Genomic DNA, 14,112 nt, shown 5'->3' with positions numbered 1-14,112 from the left:
CTTCGAGTACACAGAGCCACATACCTGAGATGCCATATTCTCCTCTGTTAACTGACTAGCTAACTGCTAATTGCAGAAAGAGCAGAGTAGGTCATGTTTGTTTATTCGCTCGGTGGTCAGGTTAGCACTGTTTCAGTTCTCTGTGTAGGTTTGCTGAGTTGTGTGCAATGATGCCTCTGCTATCTCTGCTGTATGGTCCAGTTGCCCGGGCAGACCATTAGTGGCCACAGTGTTGACTAGAGCTGCCGTGAATGGATGGCAGCAGTCTGACATGGCTGCCATGGTCACTCTTTCAACCAACAAAGCTGGAATGTCATGTAGTAATTATGTTGCCAGTGAAGTTGCACCATTCATCTAAAGATGGGAGATTTTTAAATAGCTGCTCTCTAGTCTGTTCAGGATTTATATTACACAATGTATTGTTTATCATTCAGCCTCAGTGTTAAAATATCTTAAAATAACATATGTTCTGTTATAATTAATGAATTTTAAAGTGACGACATGACTCGTAAAATCGTGCTCATGTGTACTATCTCTGAAGCCCACATTAAGCTCAGTTGTGCAGTGACTTGTCGTCATCGTGGCAGATCAAACTGATCTATTATCATCTTATTGGTTAAAGGTAAACAAGGCTAATAGATGACATTGAAGCTGTCAATGAGATCTCAGGGCTTGATAGCAAACTGAAACTGTCAACACAGAGTGAAATATTATGTATGTATTATGACATGGAGATAAGAACACAGCACACTGTTGAATCAGCCATGAGATTTTGCTTACATGATGTTTGTTTATGTTTTCAGTCTTTTATTAATGTTTAAAATGATTGATCATCTGTTGATGGGGATTCAACATTTCCAAATGACCAATATTACATTATGGATCAGACTTGGACCCTTAAAACTCCCTTCCCAATGCCAATCACAATGAGTGGAACGTTGCACATCAGCCGATTTCAAGTAATGATGCAACATCAGTAAATTTAGAAGAACTAACAATATAATAAAATAATCATTGCAATTCCAATGCCATATTAATGTTGCAACTGACAGTTGTATGAACAATCTGTATCCCTTTCCAGAGCACCAGGACTGTCTCCATCAGGCGGTCCATGAGCGACTCGGGGAGCTGCTGCGAGTCCTAAAGGCCATTATCAGCAAACACCAGAGCCTCAACTCTGTGGACATCCTCAGTACAGCTGGAACCGTCATCGCCACGGTCAAAGGTGAGCTGTGATGACTAGCTCTCCCGCACACACACATCCACACACATACCTCATGGCTATCCTGTAAAACATACCAGTTACTCCTCCAATCTTCTTTTGGTCTGTTTTCTGTCTCTGCTTATCTACCCCCGCCCCTCTCCTTTGACAGTTTTCTCTCCTGGACATTTGCTATTTCACTTTCACACTGTCTCAAAAAGTACTTCCCCTGGGGTTTCTGAGGAGGTTTCTTTCAGCTTCAAAGCAATGCAGCCCTTCAGAAGTCAGTCAAGGGCTTAGAATGCATCAGCATGTGTTTCAAACCCCATACAGAGAGAAAGAAAATAATATTCAGGAGTCAGATACCTGATTCAAGGGGGCAGAGGGAAGCGGGTGTCCTTTGTGCTTCGTCTGCCAGTCCAGAGGGAACTACACCGAGGAATCCTTTTCAATCTCTCATTCTGTGAGATTATGATCTGGCATGCAGGTCAATTCTTAACTTGGCCGCCACACAAGAATCCCCAGAGTATACCTCGTCTCCATTTGCATTGCAAAGAGGGGCATCGAGGGGCTGCAAAGTTTTTGAAAAGGGCTTTTATTTAATAAGGAATAAGGACACAGGCAGCTGAGCAAAGTCTGAGGAGTGTGTGCATATGAATGTAGCTTAGCTTCACTGAAATATTTAGAAGGAGTCCACACACTTGGGCGTATGTGTCATAAACAATTATAAGCTGCATGCAGGTTCCCTCTTTCATGAAAGAACTTCACTATTGTGGTAGCGTTCAAACATGCTGAAGGAACCTACAGAGCAAAAACTTTGATTTGACAGCTTAAAAGGCATTCTATAGAGGTTCTGAAGCATCAAGTTTCCTTTTGGATGCGGTAAAATAATTGGAGCAGTTTTTTAAAGCCTGTATCATTAAGAGTGACTGGTCTAAGGAAATCATTGTTAGTTGTACCTCTCAGCTAGTGCCTATGTTGAAAGTAAATAGATTTGACATCTACAGTAGCTGTGTTTATGTTGCCTTTTTTAAGCATATGCAGTGAAGCATGCTATAATGCCTATCTGCCACTAGGTGGCCAGAATTGCTCGCTTCATGACCCCCACACATCAACAAGTTTTCAGCTGTACAGAAACTAAATCTGAAAACTATCGTCATTCAACAATTCATTTGAAAAATTGATTGCGGTTATATGGAAGTAAGTAATGTGAAGTTGTATTGTGTTCTGTTCTTAATTGTTCAGTAAGAACATTATTTTACCGTTTCACTGCAAGAATCAGAGAAGACCGATATTTTGGCTGTGGAGTTTGTGTAACATCTCTACTTCATCACACTCTGACCTGCTGTATATACCAATACTAGATTAAATAGTTATTAATACAGACTTTCTCCCTGTTTTGTGATGCTTCATATCCAATCACACCCTCGCTACACATCCATATTTCTAGTTATTAGGATAAAATTTCCTCCAAGATTTAAATTCTGGGTAGGACTTTTACAGCCGACAAGGGTCTCGAGAGTGTTGTGCTTTTCCAGTGAAACAATACCATTTTTCCCCGATGATGTAACTTCCATGTTTGGACCACTGGTTGGGGCCTGAGCAAGTACTGGCATTGTATTCCAGCAAGCCTCAGGATGTCCTGTTGGGGGCTTAGGGGGCTGGACAGTAGAGGAGATGTAACAGCACAAGAGATTTGCGTGCTTTAAATGGTGCTGGCCACAGTAGCTGGTCTGGAGTTTACTAGAGGCTCAGGGGGCCCCGCGGACTCTGACCTAATAAAATATACAAATATACTTTATTTGAACCATTCCAACGAAACCTTAACACTTCAGGTACCCAAGTCAGCAGATTTTTGGGGGGATTGGATTTTTCTTTATGTTTTTTTTTTCTTTTCTTTTGCTGGATAGACATACAAATTGCCACAGCCCCTAAAAAGAGGTAACTTTTTCGATGGTGAATTTCTGGTGTTTTGACAGAAAATTTACCTGAATGATGACCTTATGATCGGGAAGTTTTATTTCAGTTTAACAGGAGGAGAAGAAAAGCTTTATTGAGGTTGGTATTTTTTTTTTTACATATATTTCTACGTAAAGATAGCTACCAAGGAAATATCTTAGTATTTGGTTGGCACTAGTGGGAGTGTGCGCTCTGATTTTCATTATATGGCCTGGGGTGTATGTGAGGATGCTATTTGAGCCTTCCTCTAAAATGTGAAAACTATAATTTACAATTAGCTCAACACCATTTAGATTTATCAGATTTTATTGCTCTGTGTTTGGTCTCAATTTTTCAAGAGCATTTTTCTCTCCCCGGTTATTTTCTCTCTGCTCAGTCAGGACAGGAAGTTTATTGTGAAGACTGATTACAGCCGTATTTACACTGGTGTTTTCCCCCTGCTCTGTCCTCAGTCATCACTGTGTTTAGACTCACAGCAGGAAACTACTGCTTTTCCAGATTACAGCCAAATATACACACTTGCAGTCTTTGCTTATCTCTTCTGATTTAATGTACACAGTTTTTTTTGGACGCCTTTGAGAGACTTTTGAATTTTGAAAATGTCTGCACTTTTGCGATATGAACAGTTCCTTTGCTCTCGATGTGATTTGAGGAGTAAAGCTGACTCAGAGGAGACTTTTCTTTGACTCTGCATTTGACGTCATGCACAGGATGATGAATCATGCCGTAGGATTCGTGCCTCAATCACAGGATGTCTTCAGTTGTTTGCTACCTAAGCTTGACTCTATCCCTCTTCATCACAATTTGACAGGAGTGAACTTTAAGGAGGTGAACGAAGAGAACAAGCAGAAGCTTTTCAGGGATATCTACAGTGCTATCGACACATTGGCATTCACGTTTGGCAATGTGTAAGTATCATGTCAAATTGCTTATGAGTTGATTGTATTATTTTTGTTAATCAAGGACCATTTTTAAGAGCACAACATTTATGTAAATCACTAAATCTGTTAACCTGAAAGCACAAATCAACATTTGGCTATCATCACAAAAGCAAATGGGATAATAAGGAAAAATATCAAATTTGTCCTTGAAAACAAAGGAATTAAAAGGAATAATAATAATAATAATAATAAAGATAATACAAAAAATAATCTATGTCTATCTATGTCTAATACCAGGATAACAAATTAAATTAGTACAAATTTTATCTCAACTTTAATTTTGCTTTGCAAGGTTTATAAAAACAAAACAAAAAACTCTAATTATATCATATCATATATTATCTTTAAACTTATAATTTTGATACGGAAATCTGGCATTTTACACTGGAATTTGAAAGAAAGTGGGCATTTACAAGACAAAAGGAGAGTCACTACTGAGTTGCATTATGGGAACTGTAGTTTCTGATGTCATTGAAGCTTGAACCGGAAAAAAGTCAAGATATCTTGGCCATTAGTGTATCTGGTTTAACCATTTCTTGTGAGTGTCCCAACTTAATGTAAGTGCTGGAGTATCCCTTTTAAATCTCAATCATAATTCCAATTATGTTTTTAAATCCCTTGCAAATGTTGTATCTGATGTGTTTCACCCTTACCTAACCCAGTGTATTGGCTTGTGTTATCCTCCAGAGTGTCTGACTTCCTTATGGGAGATGTAGAGAATGGATCAGTGTTGGGGCTCCCCCTGACTAAGAGAAGCAGGGTAAGAAAAGTGCAATATTTGTTTTCCGTTCTAACATCCATAAAAATCAAACACATCATTTTAATCCAGTGCAAATTAGATATCAAATCAATCCCCTAATAGTTGCACTTGGAATCAAAACGAAATAGGTTTATTCATTATATTTAAAGACACATTCATCATTAGTTCATTCACTTTCCTGTTTCTGCCAGGATGTGGTCTACTGCCTGAGTTGTCAAGCAAAACGTTCAAAGAAATAACTCAGGTTGACGCACGTTCCTCAAAGGATCTTTGCAGATGATAAATTAATTCTACGTATTGTTGTTTTCCTGCTGCAGGTTTTATAAGCCCTCTAAGGAGGAAAGTCTAGGTTCTGATAAGCTTCCAATGTTTGCATAACGTGTCATGTTCTGAGTAGGAAATTCATTCACCCCCCTTGGTGTTTTTTTTCTTCTTTTTCATCTGTTTGTTTTTCAGTCTTCTGAGAATATCTCTGTGGAATCTGGAGGATCCGGGCCCGAGAAAGATGATCCGCCAGGTAAGACAGATCTCTGTAACACACAGCTACTTTACTCTGGTGCCGCTCTCTGCAAGTATGTGGGGTAATTAATCATTCTAATTTATTGGGGGGAAACATCTGTCTTGAGCTGAGCTACTGTTGCTTCTTTTGGCCTTGTCTGTGTTGCTTCAAAACCATTAGAGCAGTGTCTGTGGGGTTATACGTGGTTATGGCAAAGTCATGATGAGCAGTCAACCACTTATTAATACATCCAGCCGTCAGTCCTATGTCAGCATTACTTACCTTCAAGTGGAATTAACCCATATCGCACTCAGGCAAGGTCACTGTGCGCTTTTCTCACTGACTCACTCAGTAACAGATGTTGTAAGCTCAGCACACATGCGACACGTCCAGCAGTGGTGGGAGGCATGTTAGGTGGGGGCTGGTTGCCACCAGTCATTTGTAAGTCCAACTTTATCAATCTCCACAATGGGATTCCTGCCGTTGTCACAGGGCCGTGTCCACCGGTTCGGCCCGAAGAGGTGGACGCCACGCTGCAGCGGCAGGACAACGGGGTGGAGTCGGCGCTGCTCTACGCCAAGGCCTGGTCCAAGTACACCAAAGAGTTGCTGGCATGGGTGGAAAAGCGTCTCAATATTGGTGAGTCAGGACACAGGTGGAGGCATAAATACAAGAGTATGACATGTAGGGAGGCAGCACTGAAGTAAAGTAGCATTTATCAAGCTCGAGGAACAAAAGTCAGATGCAAAGTGGAGCTCAACTGGCTTCAAGACTAGATATGGTGTCATATAATCATTCTACTATTCACACCTGCTAAACTCAGACTTATAGGGTGGATAGAGAACATTTGAGCTTTTTTTCCTGCGTGAAACAATCGTCATCACTCTGCATGGTTATGGTCATCCAGGTGATGATGCTATAAGAAATACAAATCAACTGATAATTCAATTTAAACAGAATTTGAACATAAAAGTCTCTAGAATAGTACACAGGAGAGTGTTGCACACTCATTGATATCAGTTCAAATATCAGTACCCTAAGTATGTCTGTTTTTTTTCCTGCATGATGCCCTTGGAAATAATTGGAAGCGTCAAAAAAATGTGTATGAAAGGGAGAAAAAAAATACTGGATCTGCCCCCTGATCCAGATCACAGTCAAAATGTAATGCCTTTTTCCCTGACCAGTACCACATCCTTCCTTTAAGTTTTCTGATAATCCAACCATTATTTTGTGTGTAATGCTGCTAAATAACAGAGAGACAGACAAACAAACCCAGAGAGACATCAAGATACACAGTGAAATCAGAATGGCACAATTGAACTCACTCTACATTTGGGTTCATCCACTTTTATCTAGGAAAATTCCATTGGGGATACTCCTTATTATCAAACTGGTGTTGTTTGAATGCTAATGTCCTTTTTACAAGTTGTTTCATTAGCTGTTTAACGGAACATAAAGAATTTATTTATACATTCAGTTGATCTTAAACATACAGAAGCTCCAGGAAGCGCAGGGTGGATGAAAATGTGTTTAACTCGTCTACATGTGTATGTTTTAGACACAGAGAATTTAGCTCAGGTTAAATGTGACAATTAATTAGGGGCCAATTTCTGATACAATTACTCGATCACCTGAAGTAAACTCTAAACAATGGGAGTCTTATCGCGACTCAAGGTTAAATATGCAGTGAGAGAGCTTTTGTTGGGAACTGAATGATACTCGGTCAACAGAGCACTGAGTCGAGTGTTATCAGGCAAACAAACGGCATGTTTGTTTAACACCTATACTTTTACTAATGCTGTATGTCAATTTGTCTGATGACTCAAGGACATTGTGTGATACAATCAGATATCGCTTAAATTATTTTCAGTCATTTATGTGTATTTACTTAAGCTCTAACAGTGAATAGAAATAGCTCCTTCAGACAAATCAAATATTTGCAAACACATAAATGACAATGTACAGTCCAGCAGGAACTCTGTTTATGATGTAAAATTCAAGTAATTGTATGTATTTTTAGATATCGAGGGTGCAAAGAGTTACGCCAAAATGGCCGAGTCTGCCAAGACGCTTGCGAGTCAGCAGGTGAGTAGATCTGCTGCTGATTTTTTTTTTTTTATGCTCACAAGGATCAGCACTTAGACTTTCTCCTCCTCATTTAAGGAATTCATGCCTTTCCGTGAGATCTACATGACTGCTTTCAAACATGACATTGAATACAGCCAGCTGGTGCTTCACACTGCAGCTGTGCTCCAGAGCAACAAATTCATGCAGGTAATCCAGCAAAGCGACTACTTCCCAATACAAAACAGAAATGGGACTTTGCCTTGAGCTCTTTAATAGAAACTAGAGAACTTACTGTGTGTGTGTGTGTGCGTGCGTGTGTGTGTGTCTGTTTGGGGGTGTTATCGTGTTTCTTTCCAGCCTCTCCTGACCAGAAAGAATGAGCTGGACAAACTGCGAAAAGAGGTCAAGGATCAGTGGCAGAGAGAGCAAAAGAAGATGGTGAGTCGACTGTTACAGAGGTTGAATACCGACCTCACAAATATATATAGAAATTAACTTGGTCTGAGATTGCCTATTGATAAATAGCATCCAAAGCACCCATACTAGTGCCTTGTTACCTCCACCATGGAAGATATGCTTTTGTCTATGTTTGTTTGTTTGCATCTTAGTTCGCAAGAAATGACTTACATGATTTCCGTGACATTTTGTTGAGGGGGGGTTCATGAACCAAGTGGGAACCCATATAGTGTTGGTGCAGATTCAGATCAGAGGGTGGATCTAGGTCTTTTTTTCAAATATTGTAAGATAGGGCTATTTTTAACATTTGCGCTGATTTCTCAGAAATTAATTTATGGATGATGTAGTTAATAACACTTTAGTACAATTGGTCTTGATTTGTCGATGGAAAATTAACTGTATTTTAATATTTTGAAAAAATATATTACTTATGTAATATTCTATAAATTACATTAATGAATAATTATGTTAAGCCATAACATCACAAGCCAAATTTGTGTTTGGTTATCATTGTTGGTGAAAAAAGTTAAAAAATTTGCCTACTTTTGGTTTGATCTGTTCTATGTTATGTGTTTTTAAATTAGATTGTCATTTCAGATGTTGAAATTGTGCTGTATATGAGGTATTATTGTTTATCTTTGTGTATTTACTTAATATGTGTCCATCTCCAGCATGAGGCAGACAGTGCAGTGAGGAAGGCTCGGCTGCTGCAGGTTCAGCGGCAGGAGGAATATGAGAAGGCCAAGGTGTCTACTAGCCGCCTGGAGGAGGAGCAGATCGGAGGAGGTGGAGGAGCAGCGGCAGTTAAACAGCTAGAGAAGAGGCGCAGGCTGGAAGAGGAGGCCCTGCAGAAGGTACGCCAGCTCCTCTGTTGGGTTGATGGCTCGGTACAAAAGTGCACAGATGTGGTACACTTCAAAGGTTTTTTTTTGCCTTATTTGTATACAACAGCAAATTAATATGACCTCACTGGCTGTTAGCACCTCTCAGTTAATCTTTTTTTAGTGCCAAAGATAAAATGAATTGTGGGAAGACAAATGTGAAAACAAAATTACCCCATGAGAATCTTTTCAGGCATGAATTCCAGAAAATATCCACGCAATAAGGTCTAGACTTTCTCCAGAGTTTGCCTTTCACATATGAATAATGCAGACTTTATCATCAAAATCCTTCTTGTCTTTCTAAGTTGACATCTTCGTCTGCATCATACTATATGTGTGTGACACCTCTTTTCCATCCTGAGATATTTTGTTATTGTTTCTGTGTCCTTCTCGTGTCTGAAACATAATCACTGGCTTGCAAGCATTATCTGTAGCCTCTGACTGAAACATTTGCGTTCTCACATAGTGCCCATCTAGATAATTTCAGGAGATCATCTGGAGTTCAGTGCATGTCTGAAGGCACTTACTGCAGTTGAAGCTAAACTCAGTCTTGCCTGAAATCCATCGTACTCATCAACACTGATTCAGTTCAGAGAGCAGGGAGCTGTAATGATTGATCTTCCTTCTGTTCGGCAGGCGGAGGAGGCCAGGGAGCACTGCAAAGCTTGTCAGATCGATGTTGCAGTGAAGAGAGTGGATCTCGCCAAAACCAAGAGTTTGATCATCACTCAGCTCAGAGAGATGGTCTCTCAGTGCGACCTCACCCTCAAAGCTGTGAGTTTAGACTATATCAGAAACAAAACCACAATTTATTTCGGTGTCAGAAATGTGCAAAGGAATGATAATAATGTTTGTTTCCTTTTCTGCTTAGGTGACTGTCAATTGGTTCCAGCTCCAACAGGCTCAGGTTGTCTCTCTCCCCGTCAACCACCAGACTCTGTGTGAAAATGCCAAGCTGTACGAGCCCGGCCAGCGCTACATCGACTTTGTCAGGAGTCTGCCCACTGACGGGCCTCGTCTGGAGTCGCTCTCGCTTGATTCTCCTGTTACACTAAGCATAGGGTGAGACATCAAGATAGTGCTGTTGTCACCCTCTGATCTGATCATACCCTCTGCACATGTCTTTTTATAGTTGTACAGCTCACACACCCTAATGGGATATTCCCTTTTGAATTTAATGGAAACGTGATGCTAAATGTTCTGTCGGACGTCAAACCTCTGTTATCAGTATTTGTTTACTCAGATTTTATCACTAACAGATAATGAGCTCTCGGAGGGGTTAACAGTCACACACAAAGTTCTCATGTATTTAATTTGAAATGTTAAGTCTTTACTTAAGTCTTTACTCTTAAAATTATACTTTATTTTACTACAGCATCAGAAGCGTAAATGTTGCACCACATGATTCTGTGGGAGGAAAGAACTTTTATTTATGGTAATCAGGTGGTTGTAGACCTGAGGTGGACAGAGCTTGTTTTGGAAACCATAAAACAATTGGCTAGGTCGGGGCTTCCTGCGGAAATGACTGTGGTCACGGGAGAGAGGATCTGCGGCAGTGGGCTCACAGGCAGTTTCGCTGAACCTCTTTGAACGTTTTTAAATAGCTTTGGAATAAGATGCACATCATCTCTATCTGAAAAGGAAAAAAATCACAGACCGTTTTATATTTAGGAGTCGATTATTAGCACCAATCACTTAAGGGAGTTTTGTTGACACAGGTAACACACAAATAGAGAGAGAGATGGAAATGAGAGAGTGCTTTGTTCTCACTTATTTTTTTCCACTCCACTCTGATCCCCCGCCTGATCAAAAGAATTCAACTTGGTTGAGCGGAAATGAAATGCACACAAATGCTCATATGCATCCTCAACACCGGTCTTCAAAGGGTTAAATATAGACCACTGACCTAAATACTGTATATTGAGAATTAAAGTGGGATACTTTCATTAACAATGGCTGGCATGGTTCACCCATCTGAATCAGTTAATCATCGTTACAATGTAATTAATTGCTGTCTGATGGGGAAGTGGGGCTGATCTCATGATATCATGATCATTCATGTAACTTCTCATCACTGACTATTAACACATATACTTGATAATTGGATCCAACACTTTACGAATTACAGTTATTGATCTGATTTAAACAAATATGAAACTTGTGTTACAAAAAAATCTTTAGATGGCATTTTCACAGTTTATCATGGACCAAAAAGGAGACATTTTGATTTAATTAAATGAAAGGGCTTTGCAGGGTTTGTAGTGTTTGTAGGGTTGTCATAAACAATTTCTTTTTTTTTCATAATTTCTCTTCCCAGGATGCCTTTCAACAAACGCTCACTAAGTGGCTGCCACTCGTCACACAGTAACCTGTCACAGGCGTCCGTGACCTCCGACATACTGAGTGGAGAGGAGGTGGACAGTCCCATCAATGCCCAGCACGCCAAGATTGCAGAAAGGCGCTCCAACAATAGCACAGACATCCAAGGTGCCCAGGTTTAAAGTTAGCATATGAGCAGCTGCTTTTATATAAAATGTCTCATAATATCTGAACAAGTACCTGTTGAAATGGTTACCCAAGTAGTCCAGTTAGAGTGATACTCTTAGTGCATCTAAAAATAATAGAAATGTAAAAGTTCAATCATCCTAGTCTTTCAATGCTCAACTATGTTTTTATTTCAACCAGCACTTCGGATTCAGGCCCCATTTCGTCCCTGGGCCTCAGCAAGCCAGGGTGGAGGGATGTGCAGTGATTCAGAAAGTGCTGGAGGCAGCAGTGAGTCTCGGTCCATGGACTCGCCCACTGCAAGCCCAGGTAGGGCCACAGAGACACACACTTCATTTAACAACCATAACCTCCAAGTGGGCCTAAATTCATTTCTATTCACCAGCTAAATTAAATTCCGCACACTGTACAAGTTTGAGCATGGTGTACTGGGGTTGAGCTCATTCTGGTCTGCACCTTGATGTGTGGGCGTTCTCAAAGAAAGGATAAAAACTAAAACAATATGTCTTCATGGTGTTTTTTTAGATTGTTTGTATAGTCAGGTTGCTAATAAACTCATGAGCGGCTTTCCCCACCAGATCACTGGCTCCACCACTTTCTTTTAGCACATCTGTCTGCATTAACTATGCTGTCATAGGTTCCATCTACATCAACATGATATCTGCTAATTAACATTACAATAAGTATCCAACAGCTTGATGTAATCATTTGAATTCTGCATAAATCTTTGCATACTTTCATATTTGCATTTTCAAAAGCGTTTCTTCCTGTGAGGCTATCATGTTTACTGCTAAATCAAACAGGTTTCCCCCACACCTATATTTAAATATCAACTGGGTCTGTTTCATGTCATTGATAAAGCAGCAGCATGGTGCAGATAATCGGCAGGAGGTGCATTTCTCAGCACTGACTGTCTTAAACTCCCCTGGGGCCCGCACATTTTTTTTCCTATGAACTTGATGTTCATCCAACTTTGTTGGCATGTTATCTGGGAATCCAGGACCTTAGCAACCACTGACACTGGTGCCTCTTTGTTTAACATTATGCAACTGTATTAGTCGACAACGTACACACACACATAAAATAGCAGGTTTGGTGGCCAGGTTTCTCTGTGTTTCCTCAGTTGCTGTGCAACTGCACATAGGTTTATTATTATACGTGTCACAATGTTATGTGATTGTAAATCAGGACGTATCCAACCACCAGCAAGTATTTGATAGATAAAAACATTTATTAAAACTTTTGCCAGTTTATTTAAGACCTTTAGGTATGTGTAACCTATAGGTTACATGAGTTACTACAGCTTATTCAATAATTAAAGTCTGACAATTTGACAGTACACAAATCCTATTTTACATGTGCAAGTCTGATCTGTAGATAAAATAATGTAGAATGTAGAAAACTGTGTCCTCTTTTCTTCCCTCTGCTATGTGTTCTTGGAGCGTGGTAGCTCGCCAGTCAACTTTTAGCAAATGGTGGAGTGTGTAATGCTGACACCTCCACCCACCAATCCACAGAATGTTAACGTTGCAGGGGTTTATCCTTCATAATGAGCCTCCTGATCAGCTCATCAATAACTCAAAAACCTTATTTAAATGAGGTCCATAGGAACCCATTAATCAGTCAATGGGTGTGCGAATCACCTGAAAATCAGGGGGTCAACACCATTCAAGGTGACCACACCCTTTCAGTGCATCAGTGTCTCAGTGCATTACACTGTAAATAGCACACAGGGAACAGACCAGGGAAGAACAGCTGTGGAGATGTGGACTTACTGGTGTGTGCTGCCTTACTGTTCAGGAGACTTCAAGAGGAGATTACCCAGAACTCCATCAACTGGCACCATGTCTTCTGCTGATGACCTGGATGAGAGAGAGCCTCCGTCACCGTCTGATAACGGTGATTCAGACTTAACACTGACAATGTTTTAACTGTTAATTAGTTCCTAAGGTTTCCTTTTATTTACATCGCATATATATATAACTGCCTTCAGTAATATTACTGTAGTCACTCTGTTACTGTGTATTATCTCTTTTATTTCTGTTTGAGAATGGCCCTATTCTCAAGTGCCTTCTTAAAATATATTAGTGAGAGGAAGATCATGGTTTTAAAGGCTGTTTCCCCTCTAACTCTGCAGGTTTAAGCGAGATGATCATCGAGACAGCCAGCTCTCCAGGTCCCTTCAGAAACACCCAGATGTCAAAGGCATCTCAAACCCACAAGCTGAGGAAGCTTAGAGCGCCCTCCAAGTGTCGAGAGTGTGACGGCCTGGTGGTGTTTCATGGAGCAGAGTGCGAGGAGGTAACCTAGGTTTCTTTTTTTCTCCTTTATTTTTCAGAATCAATTGAATAAAATTCCAACCCGTCCAAGATCCTCTGTTTGGACCTGTCAGAAAACGTGGTGAGCCCACAGCGAACAGGGTTGAACATTGCCAAAGTTTCACAACGGCTTCTTTATCAGTCATGGCATGCAAGAAAAAAAAATCTAACTAAGACTGAGAAAAAACTGAGAGAGACCACCTCAGCAAAAAAGGGGAAAGTTGAATTAGGCCACAAGCTTTCCCCAGAGACCAAATCCACCAACTGGTCTCAGTTGGGGAACAGGCAAGGGAAACCAAAGACCTTTTGTTTGTCTTCCGAGGAGTCCCCTCCATCAACCCTGTACCCCCCAGCCCTGTTTATTTTAGATCCAGTGTCTTTCCATATTTATAAGATACAACGAGCAAGACAATAACAAAAGGGCCTGCTGGAAAGAAATACTTTGAAAGATTTGGTTATGTAATTATGGGAAACACAGACGAGAAGCTGACATAAAAAAATAAGTCTGCAGTTAATGAAATAATT

The 14,112-nt window shown here is 40.3% G+C and overlaps 1 protein-coding gene across 2 annotated transcripts in view; it reads left to right on the top strand.

Annotated features, from left to right (window-relative positions):
- LOC133026581 (rho GTPase-activating protein 29-like) overlaps positions 1 to 14,112 on the top strand; it is a 32,866-nt gene that overhangs the window by 14,430 nt on the left and 4,324 nt on the right. Inside the window, exons 3-17 of one of the 2 annotated variants that reach the window (XM_061093463.1) lie at positions 1,082 to 1,225; positions 3,972 to 4,068; positions 4,789 to 4,861; positions 5,318 to 5,378; positions 5,853 to 5,999; positions 7,381 to 7,445; positions 7,524 to 7,634; positions 7,785 to 7,865; positions 8,555 to 8,737; positions 9,401 to 9,538; positions 9,636 to 9,826; positions 11,082 to 11,251; positions 11,450 to 11,578; positions 13,070 to 13,168; positions 13,407 to 13,570. In XM_061093463.1, the coding sequence (XP_060949446.1) occupies positions 1,082 to 1,225; positions 3,972 to 4,068; positions 4,789 to 4,861; positions 5,318 to 5,378; positions 5,853 to 5,999; positions 7,381 to 7,445; positions 7,524 to 7,634; positions 7,785 to 7,865; positions 8,555 to 8,737; positions 9,401 to 9,538; positions 9,636 to 9,826; positions 11,082 to 11,251; positions 11,450 to 11,578; positions 13,070 to 13,168; positions 13,407 to 13,570 (1,853 nt within the window). Of the gene's footprint in view, positions 1 to 1,081; positions 1,226 to 2,999; positions 3,260 to 3,971; positions 4,069 to 4,788; positions 4,862 to 5,317; positions 5,379 to 5,852; positions 6,000 to 7,380; positions 7,446 to 7,523; positions 7,635 to 7,784; positions 7,866 to 8,554; positions 8,738 to 9,400; positions 9,539 to 9,635; positions 9,827 to 11,081; positions 11,252 to 11,449; positions 11,579 to 13,069; positions 13,169 to 13,406; positions 13,571 to 14,112 lie in introns of those variants that run through there. The other variant, XM_061093465.1, reaches the window with a different exon arrangement.

The sequence above is a fragment of the Limanda limanda genome, chromosome 20 (assembly GCF_963576545.1).
Source record: "Limanda limanda chromosome 20, fLimLim1.1, whole genome shotgun sequence".
Lineage (NCBI taxonomy): Eukaryota > Metazoa > Chordata > Actinopteri > Pleuronectiformes > Pleuronectidae > Limanda > Limanda limanda.
Note: the sequence above shows the minus strand (reverse complement) of the source record. Positions and strands in the feature narration are given on the sequence as shown.